Source organism: Acipenser ruthenus, chromosome 1 (genome assembly GCF_902713425.1).
Source record: "Acipenser ruthenus chromosome 1, fAciRut3.2 maternal haplotype, whole genome shotgun sequence".
In the NCBI taxonomy this organism is placed as follows: domain Eukaryota; kingdom Metazoa; phylum Chordata; class Actinopteri; order Acipenseriformes; family Acipenseridae; genus Acipenser; species Acipenser ruthenus.
This window is the reverse complement of record NC_081189.1, coordinates 29,784,456-29,808,459: the sequence shown is the minus strand read 5'-3', so window position 1 is coordinate 29,808,459 and position 24,004 is coordinate 29,784,456. Positions and strand designations below refer to the sequence as shown.

The 24,004-nt window shown below is 36.4% G+C and overlaps 1 protein-coding gene across 5 annotated transcripts in view; it reads left to right on the top strand.

Moving 5' to 3' along the window:
- The window catches only part of LOC117420538 (A-kinase anchor protein 2), a 165,847-nt gene that overhangs the window by 92,259 nt on the left and 49,584 nt on the right, over window positions 1-24,004 (top strand). For all 5 annotated transcript variants that reach the window (XM_059023358.1, XM_059023376.1, XM_059023354.1 and 2 more), the window contains 2 exons: window positions 1,485-2,198; window positions 12,726-12,811. In XM_059023358.1, the coding sequence (XP_058879341.1) occupies window positions 1,485-2,198; window positions 12,726-12,811 (800 nt within the window). The remainder of the gene's footprint in view (window positions 1-1,484; window positions 2,199-12,725; window positions 12,812-24,004) is intronic.

The window sequence follows — 24,004 nt, the reverse complement described above, 5'->3', positions numbered from 1 at the left end:
GTGCATGACTCCCGCACTCATGCCAGAAACAATAGACGGTGGTCAAATGTGTGAACTTGGTTGCATGCTTTTGATAAAGCATATACAGAAATGTATAAAATTATGTTGTACTGGTCATTCTACTTGATATACTATTTGTAATCGCATGTTGCCTGCATTGAAACAAAACTGTTGCTCTATGTCCACACGGTTACCCTACCTTAATTTAACTCTTAAGTTATAAAACAGAAACACTGCTGTTAAAGTGCCTCTACATGCTTTAATAAAGGTTTTGAATTCTTCTGTAGACACTGTAGAATTGAAAATGATAATGTATTGTATTAATTAAATATAACATTATCTTCTGAATAATATCCAATATTGTATGATAGACCTATGTTTACTTAATGTGGTCTTTACATGGACCTGTGACCTGCAGTTACATTTCTATGAAGTGTCACATAGATGGACGGAAGGAGTCTCTTTGTGCTGCAGACAGTATCTTCAGGCAGAAATACTAATAAGTGTCTATATATCCATATATTATGGTGAATCCACTATTGTTGCTGCACTCTCTATAAATAACCTTAACACTAAAACATCAGAATATTACACCAAGAATGATACACAGTGAAGGCACTGGGGAAGACTCAAGACAGTTGTCAAGACTCAAGAAGACTCAAGACATTTAATTTTTGTTTTTTTCTTTTTTTTATATTACTGAATATAGCACATTTAAGTGTTTTAGGATGATATGTAGTGACCCTTTACAGGTAACTTGCTCAGTAAAGTAAATAAATTAATGTTAAACCTTTAACAGTTCTCTGTGAAATCAAAAACTGAACCACTTGGCTGATTAAAATGTAATGCTTTACCTGGATTATATGACATTTTTGCTATTATGATGTTTGAAGAATTGTGTAAATGATAACCAGTATTAGTGACATGTTTATAATATCTTTAAAGTACTGTATATATATTTACCTGTAATTTACCTGTAATATATTATCAGTATAACTAACTATGTAAGTATGCTCTGGGGACAGCATACACGGACTAAAGACAAAAATAAATGCCCTAAAACTGTCCTGTACCAGGAGTAATATATTTTATTAAAGGTGGCATGGCCTATTTTGCCTTAGTCCCTGGGCACTGGAACTTGCATAGCCTGTCCCTCCTGTTGCTGATATAGCTAAAATCTAAAGGGCAGTACATTTATTAATACATTTACAGAACCACAATTAATTATGACTTATTGTATATTATGTATTGTTATTATTATGTATTTTTTACTTACTTTGCCCAGTCATCCAATTTAGAGTTGTCTACTCAGAATGTATGTCTGAACAAAACTTTTAATTATTATCTTATTGTAAAGACGCTAGTGCTGTTTGAGCAGGGCCAGAATGGCTCATGCAATACTGTTTATATCAAGTACCCTACAATGTATGGGCTAAGAATGATGCAAATGTATAAAAGTAACTTTTTGTTTTTCTTTGTTGAAGCAATGTATGCCATGGAGATCAGTGTGGAGAAAGACAAACAGACGGGAGAGACCAAAATCCTCTCCACCTCTGCTGTAAGTCCAGAATGGATCCACCAGAGAGGAGTCAAAGTCTACGATGACGGCACCAAAGTAGTGTATGAGGCCCGCTCAGGAGTAGGCACAACAACCATGGAAAATGGGGTTCACCCCTGGAGCGCCTCTGACGTAGATGAACTTATCCATCGGGTTGGGCAGTCACAGACCATCGGGGCCTCTGAGAGGGGGGCTGTATCTCCCAGGGCCCCAGCCACCACTGGCAGTGGCAATCTGGGCCAGCAGAAGGAACAGATGGTTCATAAGGAAGCCAAGCTGGAGATGGTGCGCAACCCAGAAAAGGGAGGGTTTGGGAATCCCAAGTACGGTTTTGACGAAGTGACCGACGTACCTGATGCCACCTCAGAGAAACCTGTGACTATGATCTTTATGGGGTACCACAACGTGGAGGATGAAGAGGAAACAAAGAAGCTGCTTGGCTACGACGGAACCATCAAGGCTGAGATTGTGCTTATTGATGAAGACGATGAGAAGTCTCTGAGGGAGAAGACAGTTACCGATATTTCCACCATGGATGGCAATGCTGCTGACCTGGTCTCTGGGTGTCCACTGTCTGACACTACCGAACCTTCCTCGGAAGGCAAAGACGAAAGCTTGGCCAAGGAGGCACCACAAGCAGGTATTCAAAAGAAAAAGCATTGTCGGTGCTGTACTGTCATGTGACCACTTCCACTTTCCTTCCTAGGAGCACATTCTCTAGTCCCTTCTACCTTAACCTCACCTTGTACTAATAGCATCTCTACTACCGTGACCTGGAAGGCACACTATTCTCTCTCTATGACCTCTCTATGGCCAAAATCCAGTGAAGTACTGTACAATGTACACCAAGGGTGGGGGTGGAGGGGGGGGTGGGGGGACTTGGAGTGCAGGTTTTCATTCTTAATTTATATAAATTAATGATATAAATAAGTTTGTACTGAGGAGGGGTATTTATGGTTCATTTATTGATAGTTATTTATATATTGCAAAAAGAACCCAGCATTTTTAAAGAAAATGCAGGAATACTTGGCAAAGGAGCCACACTGGTCTAAAGCCTGGATCTAATTTAATTTCTAAAAGCATTAATTAAATAGTTCCTTACAATTCATCTATATATTATACTATAGCTTCTGTGGTTTCAAGAATTGTGTGGTTTGAAAGATGTGTTTCACTCTAGATTACCTACATTCTTAGAAGTTGTTCAGACACTTGCCATTTTTTATTTAATCTCTGTAGCTTACATTTGTCCAGTGGCCTTATGCAGATTTTGAAGCAGTACCCTCAGATCTGGGCATTTCATCAGTATTGGAGTGCCCTGTTTACAGAACTGAAGTTATCTACTGTTCACAAACAAACTAACAAAAATACATGTCAATATACTTAAACTAAGCTAGATACCTTTGATTTATTTAATACCATATGCCTTTTGGTAATTGTGCCTATTTTTTCTAACATATGAATAGTAGAGGTTTATTTTAAAGTATGCTGTTGTATTTTAATGTGTTTATAAAGAGGCCATTGAATAGACATTCACAATTTTGGAGAAGTGCTTCTAATATAAAATCACTTTTAAGTGCTTTCAATACCTGGATTTAATTTGGGTTTTAAAACTGCTTTTCTAAAGGTCTTTACTATGAGGTTGACAGTGGGCTTTTTCTTCTTGAGGACGTCTGCTGTCCTTTTTTAATGAACAACAACAAAAACTATGGGTTGAGAATCTGAGATATTTAACTTCTATTTTAGGTAGACCCATCAGCAAAGTAACTGCCAATTAGAGCTATCCAGCTGCACAATTGTTCCGAACTCTTTTCTTTCTGTGCATAACTGAGGCTATACTTTATGCTATTGCATTAAAAATGCTTGACAAATGTCATAGCAGAACAGATATATTCACCACCCGTTGTTCTCTGGCACATACCATATCTAAGAAACTGCCTGGTGATTCCCTTTCTTAACTGTGATTCATTCCTTTGTACAACCCATTTACTTCTGAGAATAGATGCGTGAGATGACCCTGTCCTTAGTTTACATTATTACATTATTAGGAGGATTGGTGCTCAAGCTTATGGGACCTGCATCACCTACTGTTCCTGTTTCATTTCCAGTTTCTCAAAAACTTACAACCTAAATGTTAATATCTTCTGAGGTACTCACTCACCAGGGGAAAGTATAGGGGCTAAACTAGATAAACCAAGGTGCTAGACACTAAAGACGATGCATTCATATTGCTAGAATTGACTAATTAATTTATAATAATTAATACATTGCCCACCCTCTGAGTATCTCTGATTGACTCCTACAATGACAACCATGGTGTTCACTGGTTCAAATAAGTGTCTCACCTTTTTTCATGCTGGAAAAGAAGACCCAACATGTATGAAATGTGGGTTGTATCCGTATTGTCTCAATTGAAATACTAAAGTGTTATTGTGAGGGACGTTGAAATCATCACAGTGAAGGCATGCCCAGATGAACAACAGGTAGCTAATACTGTTGTGAGAACCTGGATAACATCAATACCTGGCCTGGGTTTATATTTCTTGGTGGTCAGAGTTAAAATCCTCCTACACATGCAACATATGAAGTATACCATATATACATTATATGTGTATATCAAAATGTATATACTGTACAGAAACACTGGTTGTATTTAAAATAGCCGTATTTTATTTGTATGAAAATAAATGATGTAAACTATTAAGCTATATACACACAAAGTCAGTCTGTAAGGAATACAAATAAGTAACTTAATTATATATATATATATATATATATATATATATATATATATATATATATATATATACATAAGCTTTTAAGTGTTGCTGACATTTTTTTCTGCATCCATCACTGCTGTAATGCTATATCATATTATTTATCACATACCCTTACCCTTTGCTATCACTTCCCCTGGCTCACTGCTTTCTCACAACTAATTCAAAGAGCTGCCTTAGAGACATTAAGATTTAGTTCAACACCATGCATACATTTCATTTGAGATAGATCTATATATATATATATATATATATAGAGAGAGAGAGAGAGAGAGAGAGAGAGAGAGAGAGAGAGAGAGAGAGTGGAAATATATATTATATATATTATTCATGAGCCATTTTATATCTATGCTTTTGAGCTACATTGGTAATACAGTATTAAGCATATTAAAAAGGATCAATACGCAGATTCAGTGAAAGAAAGGCTCAGCCAGGATTGGTACATATTTCTCCTGGGGATTTGTTATTGGTTAAGTGGATAAAAAGCACATCAGTAAGTCAAGTACTGTATCAAAGCTCAAGCACAATTCACAACCTTTAGTCTCAGCCAGTGATGAGATCAAGCGCTGCCTTTATAAATGAAAAGGAAGTCTGCTATTACTGTAATCTGTGGTTTCCCTTTTAAAAAGGTCATCATATTAATTTGACTTAATTACCAAAAGTCACTGAAGGTACAACACAACAGAGCAAACCTCCATGTCAGTTCGCTCACACCTACAGCAGTACAGGTTTCTGTGCTGGACAGAGATTCCCTCTCCAGTTAGAACGTCGCTTAACAAACAGCACGCGGTGCCACACTGCCTTACCACACCTGCTGTCCCAGTAGATGCTGAGTTAAGTATTCTGCAAGGGTCAGTCTGTCCAGCAAAGAGCGGTAGGATGACTCAAATACCTGTGGAACAACGCCAGACTTACTGTATTAAGGTTAAGAAAACTATTAGAAATTAAAAGGGGATAATACTGTTTTTTTTTTTTTATTACCATTGCAACAAATCACTGCATTTCTTAAAAGCATACACTTCAGGTAAGCGTCTTTCATTATTTCTTTTTTTTTTAATCACTCAGTAATTTAAAACATTCTTTCCAAGGAGGATGTTATTTGTAATATTTATTTTTTAAACCTGAATGCAACAAACAACCCTTTGTTTAAGGGGAAACATTATTTTTGTCTAAATAAAGGCCAGGTACTGTTTAGGTATAAAAAAACAAATACAGAAAGAAAAGAATTACAACCATTAGGTTGATATGCATGGTTTCACAAAATATTACAATTTTCTCTATATATATATATATATATATATATATATATATATATATATATATATATATATATATGAAGTGTGCCAATTCCGTATGGTGTGCCATTTTTACAGTTTGCATTAGTAGTTGTTCAGTGGCATGACAACTGTGGTTACACAACATTTTGTAAAATAATGAAGGTAAAAAAATGGCGAAATGTACAAAGGGACTGGAAAATGGGTACTAGTTTGACATTGAAAACCATAATGATTTAAGTATCTTAATTTGTCACAATTATTTTGACTCTTTCAGTTCTATACGTTTTAATTCCTTAAATTAACCCAAGGTTTCACAGAGACCAATTAGCACAAATATTGGACTACCTAATGTTACTTTAGTTAAGGTAGTTTAAGATTAGTGTTAATCAAGGCCTGTAGAATCACCCCTACAGGTATTTTAGATGCAGCCCACAAAACAACACAGTCATATTTAAGTTCCTACTGTGGTACTGTGCAAAGCTGTAGTCTGAAGCACTTGTGTTAACGAGGCAGGTTTACGTGTAGGCAGGAGAGCAATGGAAGGCAGTTAGTGAATCTTTGAAAAGGTGGAATCTTTGAATCCTCACACCTGCTAAAGGAACTGTATATTTTAAACAGGACTAATTTGGCTTTTTTAAATTCAAAATATAATGCTTTTGGAAATAACAGATGAAGTGACAATATATGTTATTATAATATGTAAAACACTATAAAAGGTATAGTCACTTTAAGCCAACGTACAGTGCTGAACCAGGAGCAGACACTGCCAAGTTCTGACTGGGGTTGAACCAGATTGGGCTGTTTTGGTGGTTGGATCCATGATGATCTTCTGATGGAGAAAGGAGACACAATGAGGTAAAAATAGACATGAAGGTAACACATTATGATGTGGCACTGTGCAGAGCACTTACATAAATATGTACAGTGCCTAGATACTTGGTATATACAGACGTTTTCCAATACAGATACTGTACTAATTGTGTATCAGTCTAAGCTATATAAATACGGTGCAAAATCTTTATCAATCCTAAAAAAAAAATATGTGTTCAGGTTTAGCACCTTGATACAGAGCAAGTGTTAAGATGCTTACAGCGTAAGTAATGCCACATAACAAGAAGTGCTACCAAGGAAACAGCTGAGTTGACAAGCATAGTTGGCCTTGAAAGTAGAAACCTTGAAAGTGATTAACAAAAGCAAGCTAGCATTTTAACTATTTTTTAAAAATCTCTTTTGCTTAAGCTTAAAAACAAGGTTAGAACCTTCTACATAAAGTATACAGAACTAATGTGGAAACACAACTAATATGGAAACAAAACAATGGAACGGTATTCAACAACTACAAAGAAAAGAGTAAACAGAGAATGTTCTCTATATTATATTATCATTTTATTTATTAAGTAGATTTTGGAAAACTAAGCTCACAAAACAAACTCACACTTTATTTAAGACGGTTTATACCTGAATGCCTAAATTATCAGTAATGTAAAAGGGGCTGCACTTCAAAGTGCTGGTCATCTTGTTACACTAATTAATATTTCCAAATATTTTCTACCTGCACTTGGCACACAATTCTGTGATTGGCAGGATGAAACTCAATACACCATGCTTTTAAAGTTATTTTCTCAATCAGATAATTTGGTTCTAATTTAAATAATGTAACGATATTGTAAGTGCATACAGTCTAGCTACAGTGCAGGTAAAGTCATTTTGAAGTGTATCCATAAAAAGAAACCAAAAGTTGTTGGTTTTCTTGTGTTTAAAATACTTTATAAATGTTTACAAAAAAGTCACAGAGTATTATGTGAGTGAGTTTTGTGATTAGAACCCACAAATGCTTTAATTGCATACTGTGTGTTGAACTTCATAAGCTCCATGTGATTGCAAAGAATTCCTTGATTTTCTTTACCAAACTTCCCAGTGGGAAACCATCCCCATAAATGTTGTGTAGCGCACAGTTTGCAAAATTAGACACACTGTCTGTGTAGAGCTTTGAAAGTGGGATTTGCAGCTTCAGTAGTGTTCTCTTCTGTCTGAGCAAAACAATGTGAATAAATGAACTTGCAATGGAACCGCTGTGCTTGTTGATTGGAAACTGCTGTACGTTTGTAACCTGAAGTGTATTTTTAATGCTGTTTTATTTGACTTTTTTCTCTCTCTTTCTGATACAAACTGCCTGCAGCCATGCTGTAACTGTGGCTTTTTCTCTGTATGGTATATCTAGTAAAATAAACTGCATTTTTCACTCTGCCTACCTACTTTGTCTCTGTGCTCTGGTTCTTTCTAACTCACTTTGCAAGGACACTTTCCTTCTGCTGCTAGGACATGTTGCATCCCTTCACATTTCTCAAGCACTAACTCCACACTGGCCTATTATGCATTACTACCTCACACTACCCCATCTGCTTTTCATTTAATTATTATTTATTGATATATTACAGATGCAGGAACTATTTTTTATGCCAGCTGGAAAGCATAAATGCATAAAAAATATCTCCATGTATGAAGTTGTATTTTTATTTATTTATTTACCTTGGATAACCCTATTTAGATGCATGAGGTTGGACAAAACAATAGAAACACCTCCCGTAATACCGCCTGGGCATCACTGATCGGAGTCTGCAAGGTGTTTAATTTGTTCTGGTTGGATACATGACAATTCTTCAAAAATTATTGCCTCTTATTCACTTAGGTAGATTGGGGGCGGACTGCAGCAGTGAAGCAGGTTCTCATAATGGCTCTCAGAGGGCTTACTTTTGACTGTTTCCTGTGAATCATCAGTAATTTGTGTAGTCTTGGGCACGGCAGCACCTGCAGCTCTCTGTCAATAATGTTTTCTTGCCAATTGACTGAAACTGACTGGCAACAGGGAGATGCAGTTTTTATATAATTTAAATAACTGCTTATCTGAGCAGAAAAGAGACTTGCCTAAAGTAACTGTTTAAAATGAATATACGTTGTGATTCTAATATGAAACATACAGTACCAACATCCTAGGTACAGTCTTTATTATTTTTATAATCATCTGCTTTGTATTCATCTGCTCCTCAAATGCTGACTCAGCTCATTGATCTGCATAGAGTAACACAACTGGTATAATACAATGCACCCTTATTTGCGACCTTTCATTAATTAGATTTGCTTCCAGTGAAACCTCTAATTAGAGCCCCTATCTATTTCTGCGAAAGCCCACATGAAAGCTTTGCCAGGTTTGCACCTCTTTTAAAAATGTTACCTCCAGTGTTTACTATAAAAATTACATCCCACTGAAGTGGGATAACAAAAATGTATCCCTAGATATACTCTCGACATCGTGCATTACCAGGCATTATGGGACATTTGGGTAATGGGGCCCAAGAAGTCGAGTTGAAAAGTCTGCTATGGTTTTTATAACTAATACCAAGCCAAATAAAACAAATAATTCACCATTATTATAAAAAAATTATATGTCCTCAATGAATAAAAACATAGCACGCAAATGAATTGTTTGAAAAAGTTCACAATAATATATTTTTATTTCAACTTTTACAATTCAAATATTATGACTTACTTTTCATTCATTCTGTTTTCAATGGGGGTTGGGGGTCTTCCATGGTTACACAGGTGACCCAGCATCTAAGTCTAATTTCTGACCCGGGCCTTAAGCTTCATTACACATTGTAAGAGAATAACTTTGCTCCTTGGGGGAAATTTCCCTCATATTCACACTAACTACAGTTCAAATTTACACTAACTAGAATTGCTTGGTATCAGGTACTACTGTTTAAGGCCTTTAGGAATACAAACATCCTCCCTCTTAGAAATCTCATGCGCCACTCTGTGATGCTGTACTACAGTATTGTAGCACTGACAAGCACAGTTGTTGGGATTTACCTGAGAAAGACAGGTAGACACCAGAATTAGCTCTCAGCTCTTTTATTAAAGCAGGCGAACCACCAGGCAGCCAAGTAGTTAAGCACCACTCACACTCTCTCCCGCAGCCGCTGCCCCACAGATTAGCACTACTACGACTCTCAGGCTGGCACACACCAAAACACAATAAAATAACATAACCATGCTAACAATCTATGATATATTTAACGCAACAAGACAATAATTGCAGCAACAAATAACAATTATGTTATTTCAATTTTTCTCCAAAACCCAGTAGTCCCAGCGTCGTTTTGTGCCTGTTTACATAATCTGCATGGTCCTCCTGGATTTCTCCGGGAGCTGCCTGCTAGATTTCAGTGTCCCAAGCTTCCAGAAGTGAACATGAGAGCTGCTGGCGTGCTCCCCATGGACTCCTGGACAGCCATCCGGTAGGCCATCAGGATCAAGAGCAGGTGCTGGTCCCAGTCATTTTGGTGAATGGCAATCAAGTGGTTTTAACACAATCATTACTGTACTTAGTGAGTGTAGATAGGGTATTAGTCAGCCAAAACACCCAACCAATTTCTTTACATTTTAAGTAACAACACAGCGATAGGCTAATGGCATAGTTGTCTTGGAAACCTGCCATATAATCTGTTGCTACTGGATAAATGTATTAGTTGTTACTAGCATCAAGTGGTGGTATCTAACTTTACCACTGTGTCAATGTTGAGATGATGATAATAAACAACTCCTATTAACAAATGCAATTCTTAATCGACTTTAAAAGGTCATTAAAAATGTGTAGCAATGCAAACAGTTCCCTGTTCATGAAACAAGCAATATGAGTATTATTTTGGAACATTTTTGAAAGGCTGAAATAAAAGACATGTGTATTGTAGCGTTAAGCGTGCTGTGGGTTCCAAGCGGGGACGGTTCAGCGGCAGCAGTGGTGAAATAATCAGGCAGGCTTGAGGTTGAAAGGCACTTCAAAGCACTGTTTATTGCTCTTTTAACTCAACAGGGAAATTGCTTTTAAATGAACCCCAAATAACTCAACCAGGGCAGCAGTGCTGTTCGCCCTCTATAGCCCAGCAGGGCTCTGTCACTGGCCAATTATGGTTTCCCCTGATTAACATACTAGCCCCCAATCCCCCACTAGCTGTGTTCCCACCCAATCCCAGCTGCACACAGACAACCCTCATACCCCAATCATAACACAAGCGAGAACAGAAAGAACAACAGTCTTTGATAGCTGTCCCACCACTACATTATATTTGTGATGACTTGCTGTCCCTTATAAAGACCACACCTGACCTACATGTGCAGTCCCATCCACGGTACCTTACTTTAAATGTCTGTGGTGATTGAATACCCAATATTGACAAACTAACAATTGCAGAGTGGCCTTTTCTAGGGGTAGGACTGAATAGTCAACTAGAAAACTGGTATCACATGCTTCAAATTCAAAGCAGCAGAAGCAGTATTATTTGTGTGTGTTTAAAGGGTATATAGTAGCGAAATAGCAATGTCAGTATTTTAATTCAGCTGTATAAATTGAAACAGAAAACGATTGTGAAGTGTGCAGCTTCATATGGATAGAAGTGCAGTTGTGTTTGCAATCTATTAATAAATAGTTTTTAAACAATTTCTAACAGCTGTACAATATAGAGCGCATACAGCAGTGTTACACAACTGCACGTAACCAAATAGAGTACCAGACATTATCAAATACATGATTCATTCATATATTTTTTAGTGTCACTAGTCGACTATTTTTACCTTGACTATTCGACTCTGGCAAATAAGTAGTTCTTCTAACCCTACCTTCTACATACCTATATTATGAAAGCATCGAGGGCTGTGGATTAATTATGGGTCCTTGCAATTAATGAGGATCTTTTTTGGACAGACCATAAAACAAGACATTATATAGGAAATATTACCCATATCCAAGGAAGTAGTTAGCTATACTGTTATAAACTGTTGTACAGTTTATGTACAATGTAAACGTGGTAGCCAGTCATAGGTGTGCTTACACTGAGGAAAATGTGGCTAACCATGGAAATGTGTGTGTTTCAAACTCTTTTCAGTCATGTGGATTTCACAGAAACGTAGTTCACTGGGTGGCACTGCTAAAGCTGACACACTCACACTCAACTTACACCTGGGGAAGTATTACTAAAGACCCCAAAGCAGATCTATGTACAGTATCTGGATGAAGACAAACGATATAGAGTACCACTGTATATAACAAGATAGGAAACAATTCAAATAGGTTCACCAGTATCTACTGATCTCAAAAACCATGTTTAATTTCTGAGACAAGTTGGTCAGTTCATTCAGCTCCAGGTAATCCAAGCATCACCAGATTTGTTTTCTTTACCTGCTCAGCACAGATGCAAAATTGGTATTTACTGTAATTATCCACTTATCCAAAACAGCTGTACAACAGTAATGCATAGCAGATGAATACAGCTGAATATGATGCAAATTCATATGTTGCTACTCTTGAACTGCTGTGCTGGTGTAGACAATATACACAATAAGATAATACTAATTGGAGATATTATTCAAATTAAGGTACAAAAAGCTCACTCTCCTCAATAAGCTAAACTGGCCTATATTGCTTTCTTTCTTTGGCAGACGTCTGACTGCCACAGCTTGCACTTCCCAGGAGATAGCCTATGTGGGTCTCTTTTCATACTTTCAGTTTCAAGGTCTTTATTCTCTCAAGCAACGAATGTCTTTTTATATGTGCTAAAGCAGTTCAGAAGGACATATCAGAAATCAGAACTGGTTACAGAATATTTAAGACTGACCTGAGAGGAACATGTTACCAGGATGCTTCAGAAGGTCTGCTAAACTCACAGCATTAAATAAAGCGCACACGCACACGCACACACACACAATTTTACTCAATATGAAACAAACTTTTGTATTTAAATTGAGTATGAAAGGATACCAAAACCATTAATTTGATAACCAAAATGCATTCCAGCAAAGAGTTTAATTGAATATATTTATAACATGAAAGCAGAATTTGAATCTAATATAAAGTCCAAGTTATTAAAAAAAAAAAAAAAAAAGAAAAAAAACAGATCAACAGTATGCTGGGTTAGTGTATCAGATTCCATGACTTTGATGAGTTTAACATGAACACTCAATACTCATCTGATGAAGAGCTGCAGTATAACACAGGTTTTAATGAAAAGCTGTTAGTATTAATATTACTATTTGTTTTATGATAATGGTATTGCATTCTAGGTCCAGAGGCTGCCTCCCCTTTGCTGGTGATTGTGGAGAATGAATCTTTTATATGTGACCCTGCATTCCCACAACAGTCTTCTCTGGTGAGTGTTTGATTTACCAATTTTTTCATCACATTGGCTGAAGGAATCACTAAATTAGCAAGCTCACATCTGGAGTATTTAATCATTGTTTTTCCTGTTCATGGAAGAAAACATGGTTTATCGTCTCAACACAGCCTGTAATTTATAATAGTTTTGAGAAATACAAGTTTTCTGCAGTATCAGCAGTCAGTCTGTTACGTGTTCCTGCTGTAGGTTAGTATAATACTGCATACTGTATAACATCCTGTAAAGCAAGAAATAGTTATTTTCCCAGTGAATAAAAGCTGTAATCAGTCAAACAGATTTTACAGTGAAGAAGGTTGATTAAGGTGGGACACTGAAGAAGCCGTTTTAGGAACACTAATGTTTATTTACACATTTTAAATACCATAAACAAGACCGTTCTTGATTACTATTTACATTCCTGAAAAACGTTCCTAACTAGACATCAACTAAGACTGGTAATTGAACACAGTTGGGGTTGACGGATAAGGCTTTTACTTTTTTTTTTGTTTATTATTTAAGCAGTTGTTCAGCTGTTAAGCACTGAGGCTCCAGTCCATAGACCTAGATTTACATGCTATCAGTTGACATGAAATTGGGAAATGCCAGGCTGCATAGAAGACCTACTGTTGAAGGAACTTCCACTTAGCATTGAATATCAATGTCTTCAGCAAAAATATTCATCATTACTGCTGGACAAATCCTTGCCAAGAGACCACTGTCTCACACATATACAGTTTTAAACATAGTCATGCAATTTCACAGCAACCAGTTAATTCTCAATACACCCTTTTATTAATTCAAGCTCATGGTTGATGCCACAGTACAAAAATATTGTGAAGTTTCGAGCAAATTTCAATCGGCTTTGAAATATGATGCATTTTCTTGATCTACAAACTCATATTACATCCAAAAATCAAGTGACATGCTAGGAATTCTTGCTACAGTTGTTAAGAAAAACAGCTCTTTTCAAAACTGAAAGGCTATTGGAAAAAATAGCTCTTTCCTCAGCAGCAAAAGGGTATAAGGGTACTGAGTCATTTAAAGACATAGGAGCTTCAGTTTCAAACATGGCTCTGTGGACTGAAAAACATCTTGCTATTTTGCATACTGAACAGTTGTGACACAACATACCATATCCAACTATTTTAGGGAACTCACTCCTCCAAAGATACATCTTTTCAGATATTTAAGAAAAAAGTATAACATACATTATTAATTATTTACCTTTAGGGAATATAAGTGCTGTTAACTCATTTGGATAACTTGGTTTGTGAGTTGAAATTCAAAGATACCATGTCCAGAGTTGTCATAGTTAGGCTGAAAGAACTGCTTCTTTAGCTTACCTAGTAAGACCTAGCTTTAGATGGAGGGAAAATATGATATCTACTAATTGATATTATCAAATTAAGTAAGGATTTACTGGAATTATTTTGTTAGTTCTTTGTCCTTTTGAATCCACATTCTTTCTTTCAAAAAAAAAAAAAATTATAAGAGTCTCCTTATATGTAGGCCCACTGAAATTGAGCATAGATATGTTACCTAAGTGTTTGTCAGGATAGTGCATACATATATGTTGTTAATTTATATCTATCTAACCAGCTAGATGGTTTCATATTGAGAAAAACAAGTATTAAAACAGCACATTTGGTTTTATGAGTATCAAAATAAATATGTATCAATTTAAAATGAATACAATTAATTAAAAAAAAAATCCTTAAATGCTTGACTATGATGGGATAAAGGTCATTGAAATGGGAAATAAAGCTGTGTGTTGATTTTTCTCGAAAAGTAACCCCTGGAGCAGGCCACCAAAAATATCTGGAATTGTAAACAGATTTCCTCTAATCAGTAAACTTACAATATAGATTGGGGGGGGGGGGGGGGGGGCTTGATTTTGTCAGAAAATGTGTTTGCCGCATGCAACTTCCACTGAATGGTTCTTATTTGAGGCCAGGGAAAACAATAGCAGGATGAGAGAGACTGCTGTGCTGCTGAATGGGGGAGCTGTAACCTGACCTGACTCATTGTGTGGCTTAGCTCTGATCAGTGCCTGGTTGCACTGGAATGGGAGAGAAACCTCCAGGACTACATGCTTCATTCATTATTCAGTGGCAGCAACGCTCACCGTGAGTGAGTGAGTGAGTGAGTGAGTGAGAGAGAGAGAGAGAGAGAGAGAGAGAGAGAGAGAGAGAGAGAGAGAGAGAGAGAGAGAGAGAGAGCTAGAGCTAGAGCTAGCAAGCGCATTCAATGTCATCTGGAGTCAAAGCTGCTGCAAACACCAGCACCACACACACACACACACACAGCGGGGAGAGGAAGGAGCTGTATCTAAGTTGAAGACTGTACTTCCAGACCTCTTGAACTGACTTTTACAGTTTACAACTCGAAGGAACCATTTACAGCACTGAGGAAACAAGGACTCTCCTTTGCGTACCTGGCTGGGAATCACATAATGAGGTATGGTGCAGTAGTGATATGATGCTTCGGTAATTGGTACTGAAGAGATTACTACTGAAAATAACTGAAAATGTGTTTGTAAAGCGTTTAGGGGCTACAGGTTGTGCTGCGAGACTTACCAGTATACAGTATTTTTCTGAAAGAGCAGATTATGTTCTGAAATACTAATAGGGGACTGAGTAAATTCAGATGTGTTTGCTGTAATTTATAGTAAGTTCTGTGTGCTTGCAATTAGGTAAATTGTCAATACAGAAACCAATACAGTGTCTTTTTTATATCAGTGTGCTTAATAAGATTGCAAAATTATTGTTATTTTCTGATAGATTTTGTCAATAATGGCAAACCAGGGAAATCTGCTCATATTGGTCACCAGTTTCAGGAGACTGCAGAGGTTTTGTGAAGCATAAGCACTGTGTATGCTGGTGCCCGCTGCAAACGGTTTTCTGCAGTTGAAGCTATACTGTACCATACTGGTAAAGCTATACACAGCTGGTATCATAATAGCAGACTCATACTTGCATTTTAGTTTATGCTAGTAGCTGCATTGTTTACTTTGGTTGCATGATGAAGTTTCAGTTGGCCACAACTTATCAACATTCAAAGGGGTAACTTTCACAAGGAGGCTTGGTGATCCAGTGGTTAAAGTCTCAGATAAAAAGCATCTGTTATATGACTAAATAATAATAATAATAATAATAATAATAATAATAATAATAATAATAATAATAATAATAATAATAATAATAATAATAACTGTAACTGACAACTACCCAGTATCCCAAGACAAATACAATTGATACATATGCATGCTATATATTTAAACCAGTATAAGATATTTGCTCAGATTTTCATATGCACTACATTCTATGGCTGTAACTGTTATGAATTTTATTCAGTACCAGGATTTGTGTCTTGGTTCATAATAATTTTTCGAATCACAGCAATTACTGGGCTTGTGGCTGGTACTTGACTACCAGTGACTAAAGAGTTAATTGGGATAATCAATTGGTTAAATAACTGAAGCTACGTTAAAAAAGAGTTTAGGCTACAACATGGGTGGGGCACAGTATTAACAAGGATCAGTGATCAACTGGTAGTGGGTGCTGGAACTTTCTAGTTTGTCAATAACGTTACCATACAAAGCTCCTTTTTTGAAACTGTGGCAGTTGGTAGTATAGAACTACAGCTGTCCTAATTTTCCCTAACACTAAAGCAAATGCTGTATATTCAAACAGAGAGTGAACCCCTGCCTGACCCACAAATCCAGTTTTCTCAACCTTGTTTTACATGGAAGAAAGTTAATTTGAATGATTTGTCCTAAAGCTCAGTACTGAGTATATCATTTATGGTGCACATGTATTAAGTTGACACTAAGTACCATTAATTTTCACATGTGATTAAATGCCTGCTTTGCACGCAGTTGCAACAGTATTTAGATTCTACTGTACAGTGTTATGTGATGAAGGCTATAAAGCATTGTCTTTCTGTACCCACAGACTGGCGTTTCATAGGGAAGCAGAGGCTTGTAGATTTGATGTAGTGAGGTATTAATGTACTTCATTGACTGTGGTGGTAATGGAATTTATGATTGTGGTAATAGTGGAAAGTCAATGGCAATGTATGTAAAGTATATGGTTTAATTTGCACACACTCTCCCCCAGAGTGCAAATCAATAGCAACTGGTCAATTGGTTACAAATCAGTCACAGACTATATTTCATCTTGGGAAGTTTATGTACAATAGCATTCCTCTCTAAACTGTTAATCAAAAGAGGCGTCTAGTTAATCAGTTGACATTCGTGTGATACCAGTGCTTGTGCTTGGAATGTACATACCATGTAAATAGTGATGATGGTTTTACCCAATGACTACACATGCATTTTTGTATAGTTTTGTAGCAGTAATATATATATATATATATATATATATATATATATATATATATATATATATATATATATATATATATATATATATATTACTGCATTTTGTATTAACCATACCTTCAAACAGATGGATCTGCTCCAGTTTAGATCAATTAATAGACAACTGTGACAATAATTTGTACACACATTTGAGATACTGGACATCACCAAGATTTGTTTGTGTGTGTGTGTTTGTTTGTTTTGTGGCATATAAGTCAAAATTACACAAGGGACAAGGAAACTCATCTACAATTAATTACATATGCATATACTTCTTAAAGTATTTAGTCTGTGTGAGTTTACTTGCACATTTTCATATGTGAATAAAGGCACAAATATGTATTTATGCCTCCAAATAATTTGAAAACTGCTGCGGTATCTAACTAGCAAAGCTTTTAGAGGCTTGGTTTGCTGACTGTTACAATTACTTTATCTTGGTTCACTGTACTCTATGCTGGTATAGCACCGATAACCACATGGCACACTGCAGCTATTTGAATAGTACTGCTGCCTATCGCAATAGGTTATGCCAATAAACGGAAAAACATTTTTTGGCAGATGATGTCATTTCTTGTCTTGTTTCCCAGAGCAGGTTATTTCTGATGGCAGGTGAGATTTATGCAGCAATGTTCTTTGTTCACATCTACGTCTGCCAATTGAAGCTGACTGGCACAAGCTTTTTAGAAGCAGAGGAGAGAGTAATAAACTAACCAACACTGATCAATATAGGTCTTTTATTTTGGAAGGGGCTGATTGAGGTGCAGTCTGAATCATTTTCTATTAGGCAAGAGAATGGCTTCTGTTTTTGATAACGGGGATAAAACACTGCCCCATAAAATGACAGGCTCTAAGAAAAAATATTGGCTAGTGATTTTTTGCTGCAGTATCCATAATAGAATTGCTAACTAAGAAAAGCATCCCCTAGTATTTATTTTATTTTCAAAATTTTAAAGTGTTTTTATTGTACAATAAAAGTGAATGTGAGTATACATATTCAGATTTTACTCAGCAGTGACATGTCAGACATTTAATTTGTAATGTAAATGTTAATTAATGAGATACATAACAGCCATCCAAATTGTAATCAATGAGGTCTTTATTCCTCTTTTTTCTGAGACCTCCTTCCTGCAGTAAAAAATATGGAGATTTAATGTGAAAACCTCTATAGTGTAGGAACAGTGGCACTTAACCTGAGCCTCCTATACCAAGACTTCTATTGTAACAAAAGGCCACTTAAGAAAATGGCTTTTTACTGATTCTCAATTGAGAACAGCATGTTCCATTTTAGTGATCCCCCAATATACCTGATCTATTTCTTTTGATCTCACCTTCATTAGTCTTCTTACAGCACTGCAGCTACTCACAATGATTGTTAATAAAATGCACCTTCAGCTGATATCTCTGTGCCAGACAGGGTACTGGTAACTGTAGTCCTGTATTTATGCTCAAAACAGAAGCTTACAGTGACTTTAATCACGCAATCAAAAATGGTTAGATTTACGTCATTTCACTCTTAGTTCAAATGGTAATTGTCAGAGTTGGAGAGATTTATCTCACAAATTATGACTAGCGGCTGGTTTCACAGACCTTGATTAGCACTAATTTTGGACTGCCTTACCCGAGATAATATTATGTAGTCCAAGATTACTGCTAATCGGGGTCTATGAAACCAGTCATGAGTTTTTAACCTAAGGTACAATGGAACTATGTGTCCCAGAAATACATTATGCTAACTATTTTTGCAATGAGATACATGAAACAGGGTTTACAATGTACTGACAGGTTGGATCTGGTCATCCAAATTGTCATCTTCCTCTTAATATTTGAGTCACTTTCAAATGTATTTCAAGAAGAAACCTTTTGAACAACGATCGCTCAATTCCTTGTGTACCTTAAAGGGTTAAAGTTTTTCTTATCCTCGTCATTAAAATCAAGGCTTCCTTTTGGGTGTCTTATAGTCAGCATTTCTGACAATTACACCTTCCATTGTCCTGCCAGTGAGCTTTCTGCAGTTTAATAATATAAATGTAAAACAGCTTCAGCATTAATCAACACATTTCCAATCACATTGTGGAATGCTTTTCCTGTTATTATGTTTCCATCCCTACTGTTTTCACAATAGGCTTTAATACGGTAGAGAGAGTGGGCTTGAGCTAGACTCTTTACTTTTCGCCTTCATGAAATGCATTGCACACAGTTGTTCCTTACCTACTATAAAAACACAATAGACATGCTACTGAGTTTCTTGTATTTATACTCAGTCGGTGTTGAAGGCAAATGATTGTTTTACTCGACTAGCTCCCTAGCTGTTGTGCATTAACTAATCAAGATATTTATATGAAGCAGTCTGGCAGGCACCACTGTTCCACCCATAGCCATGGACCACCTCCTGCTATTCCAATACTAAGTGTGCCAGTTTTTTAAATAACATGTTCATTTAAGATATAGGAGTCGATAAAACTAAACCCTCAACCTCAATATCAACCTGAAGGGGTGAATTTCAAATTGTATACCAGACCATGAGACTAATATAGAATTAGTTAGGCTGTTTCAGTCCAGGCTGCTTATATTAAGTCATAATGAATATAAAGTACAATTACAGTACACATTTATAAAGTGCTGTAAACAACGAAAGGCTTCATAAATCATCCATACCGGAACCATAAAACAAAATGTCACTATTATTCTTTTGTTTGGCATGTGCTTTCATGATGCAACTGTTAGAATATTCATTGCATTCTGTCGACAGAGTAAAAGTTCAAATGTGCTCAATAAGACTGAACTGAACTGACGTAGCCTTCAGTTGCCAACATCACATTCAAACAGCGACAGGCAATGAAAAAGCATTAAGCTTTCAATTTTTTTTTTGTTTTATCTCATTCAGTTACTTTTACGTTGATAGATGAAATGATAGCCAGTATCAGTCCAGAGATGATAGATAAAGAGAAGGAAATGTGATACCTTTTATTGGACTAACTAAACAATAATTAATCACAAGCTTTCAAGACCTTAATGGTCTCTTCTTCAGGTGAAAGTATGAGTTTTTAAAATGACAGTACAGTATAGTTATTAGGGTCATTATACTCAAATGGAGCTCAGCCTGCTTGTATTCAGCACCCTGTCCTTTTATAAGGTGTGTGGATTAGGAACTATTGTGTCTTATATATAGAAATAAACAGTAGATGGGCTATTATTTGCCTCAGGTTTCTCAGAGTGAAGTAAAACAATAAGTTGATTGCTGTCAAGATATGAGTCTTTAGCCTCACATATTTGTTTTAGGTCCTGGGACGACTTCACAAGGTTTATATTTTTGCTCTGTTTTTGTTTACTTTATGTATGTAACGTAGCATGCGCATACCACGCACATTCCACTCTCTATAGGAAGTGCACGTCTAAACATTGTACAACTTCAGGAGTGGTTAAACTGTCTTCTCACACTAAAAGCAGTACAATTAACACTTTTTTCTCTCTTTTGCATGGAAACATGTCCAGAAGTCGTACATCATGCTTACAAGACTTCAGCAGTCAAAATCCCGTTTGTGATATAACCTTGCGCAACTTTCTACTGTACATAAAGGCTGTAGTCATACCACCAAGCAATCATTTATTATCTGAGAGGTTCTCTGACCAAATAGGAAAACACAAGCATACAGTATGAGGGGTTTAGATATCTCTTCATTCATTTTTTTTTTTTTTTTGTGACACAATTTATTCAGTGTTTCAAATTATTGCCATTTGACTCAAAATGATAGTACTTTATAGTTTGGTTATTTTATTTTAGTGATGTTATAAAGGCATACCGCTACTACACAAAAAATGCAGCCCTTTGCAATACATAAATATATAAATAAAATAATAATGCCATTTGCAAAGCACAGATATTTGTGTTCATCCTTTTAAACTTTTGCTATTTTCATGTTTGGTGATCGGATAACTTTAAGCTTAGGCTTTTCTTTCCCTTAGCTATAACTAAGATGCAATACACTGCACACAAGCCTCAAGTATCTATCTTTGGTATCTATCAAGGACAAAAAAGTCACGCTTGTGTACCGCTATGTATAAATTAGCATAGCTGGGAATTAATTGCCAGTGGCTTTATTATGGCTGCGGGCTAAAATCTCTTTAATTCATTGAGGAAGATTTGATTTAGAAGAACAAAAGCATGAAAAACAAAAAAAATCAGTTGGTTCCACGAATTTGTTCAAAAAGACGGGCTTAACATTAGCTTGCTGCAAGACATACCACAATTGCACAAAGTTCACTGTCCCTGTTGAAATTGGATTCAGGTCATTATTATTATTATCATTATTCGTCGTCGTCATAGTAGTTTGGTGGGCGAACAGAGCGTGATCGGGTTCATCTTATGGAATGCCATCCGGGTCAACAACACACACGTAGATTCGTACCAATCAGAATACATAAAACAGTATGTGTTCTAAATGAATGTAAATTAACTACGCATTTTTTACATACAAGCTGGTCATTTTACAGTAGTACCTAGTCATGCTGACGTAGCCACTTGTAATGACTTCGTATTCACAGCGTAATTACAAGAGCAGCCAATCACTTTCGGGATGACATCAAGAATAAAGAAATTGGAAAATACTCCGGTGAGAGATTTCCTTATATCCTGTAAATATAGATTTGCTGAGTGCTGCCTATTATGGGTTACCAGGCGTCTCAGAAAAACTGGGATTGTCAGTTTTCAGTCCAGATTTTTTGTCCTGGTCGGAAACATTATAATTGTAAAATGTTCCTGGTTTTGTTATTGTATTTATTATGGCCAAATGAGGCAGGCTGTCCTGTCAGTGTTTTAAGACAAACTGACAGGGCAGCCTGCCTCATTTTAAGAATTTGGAGCAAATATCAGAAGCAAGTTTCACCTACACACACCCTCAGGTACTGTTTAATGTTTTGCTAGTGTGGTTTTACAGTATATTATACCTATTTTATTAGTTTACAAATTAGTGACTGTATATCTCTAAATGAGAAACATGTGTCAATATATTTATACTAGAAAAAACTGCTGAAACTTAGGCTCTGTCCACCGTATTAGTTGCCTGTAAACTGGCTTAAAAGTGCTAAATACCTCAGGGGGTAGTCTCGAGTCTGATTCTAAATTAGATCTCATCAGGTAGTGTGGTTTGTCAGATGTGTGGACGCTGTAATACCGAACTACATCTTTTTGTGTATCCTCCAATATCCCAAAATGCTTTCTGATATGTTTTAGCGCATAAACATTACAAATACAGTGCTCAGAACAGGCGCCTGAAGGAATTGAGAACAACTATCAATACTGCCGTACCGTATACAATTTCCGAGGCTTTTTGTAAAATGGTGGATCATGGAGCGACGTGATCAGATGCCGAAATCAAGGCACATTGGTATCTGGAGTGAGGAAATCGGTCAAGGAGAGTTCAAAACAAAATGCTCACATTGTGATAAAATGTACTTTGAGTTTTTAAGAAAAAAAGCCATAACGTTCATGATAAGCGCTATGTCTTCCGTGGGCACGGGCTCTATATTTGCCTGGTTGTAAACATAAAATACAGTGCATGGTGGAATAATGTCAAGCCCGACTAAACATGAAACGGTACTTTAGTATAGAAGCTTTGAGCTTGATTAATTAAAACGTTTTGAAGTATGGTTCTCGAGATTGGTTATGTAGTGTGGACAGGGCCTTAGTGGCGGCAAAGATTTGAAAACCAAAGGATTTGAATAAAGCCTGAGCAGAAAACTATAAATGTGTTTACAAACATAAGGCGCTGTTTTGGCAGGACAGTAGTACTAGAAATAATGCAATCATGATTGAAAGTTTAAGGTGTATATTGTACAAATGTAAATCGCCAGGCAATGGACGTTAGTTCAGCACCTCGTTCAAATGGAGTAAAAGTCAGTTTTCAAAAAGCAATACATTTGACCTTCTTGGAATGGTCAAATGACATATTATAGCATCTGGAATGTAACTTTGGCAAAGACAGAACAAATGGCCTTGAAAGTGAAATTCTGAGCAAGCTGATTATGCATATTATCAGTGACTTCCTTGAAAGTTTAGGAAAGGGGAAGTTTCCTTTCCCACCCTAACTGCTGCTAGCCAGCAGTGGATACAGAAGGAGAATATGGGGAATCCCAGTGTCATCTTTGCAAAATAAAAAAATCCCCATGAAAGATAAAGAGATTCCCAGAGTTTGTTTTTAAGATATGAAACTAGGAAGATATTACGCAACATCTCAAAAATACAGTCAAAACTACTTTTTGTGAAATGGGACACTTATCAAAAAGAATGTTTGTGTATCATTTCCAGTATAGTGGACTTGCTGTATTCCTACTGTAGGCATGGTTGAGATGTTCAATATATTAATAAGGCATTATAGAGCAACTGGACTAATATTTGGAAAACAAATAATAATAACTAATGTCTTCAATGTGTAACAACTTAAAAGAGGATTTGATTGATATTTATAAAATCCTAAATGGTAGAAATAAGTTACTATTTAAGAGTTATGACGGAGAGTTTGACCACAGGGCACAAATGGAAGTGAATAGTTAAACTGATTTCAGAATGGAAGGTTGGAAGAACATTGTTTACAAGTAATTAAAGCATGGTATTGTGTAACAAGTAAAACACAGGTATAGTTAAAAAAAAAAAACATGACACTGCCGTGGGGCTCATGGTATTCTAGCAAGAGACAAGCCCTGATGTGCTGAACAGACCCTTCTCAATCACTTCTTATGTTCTTACTTTTATCTTGACACTCTTTCAGTTGGTTTTGTTCAACCAATATTAACCGAGAATAGATTTAGTC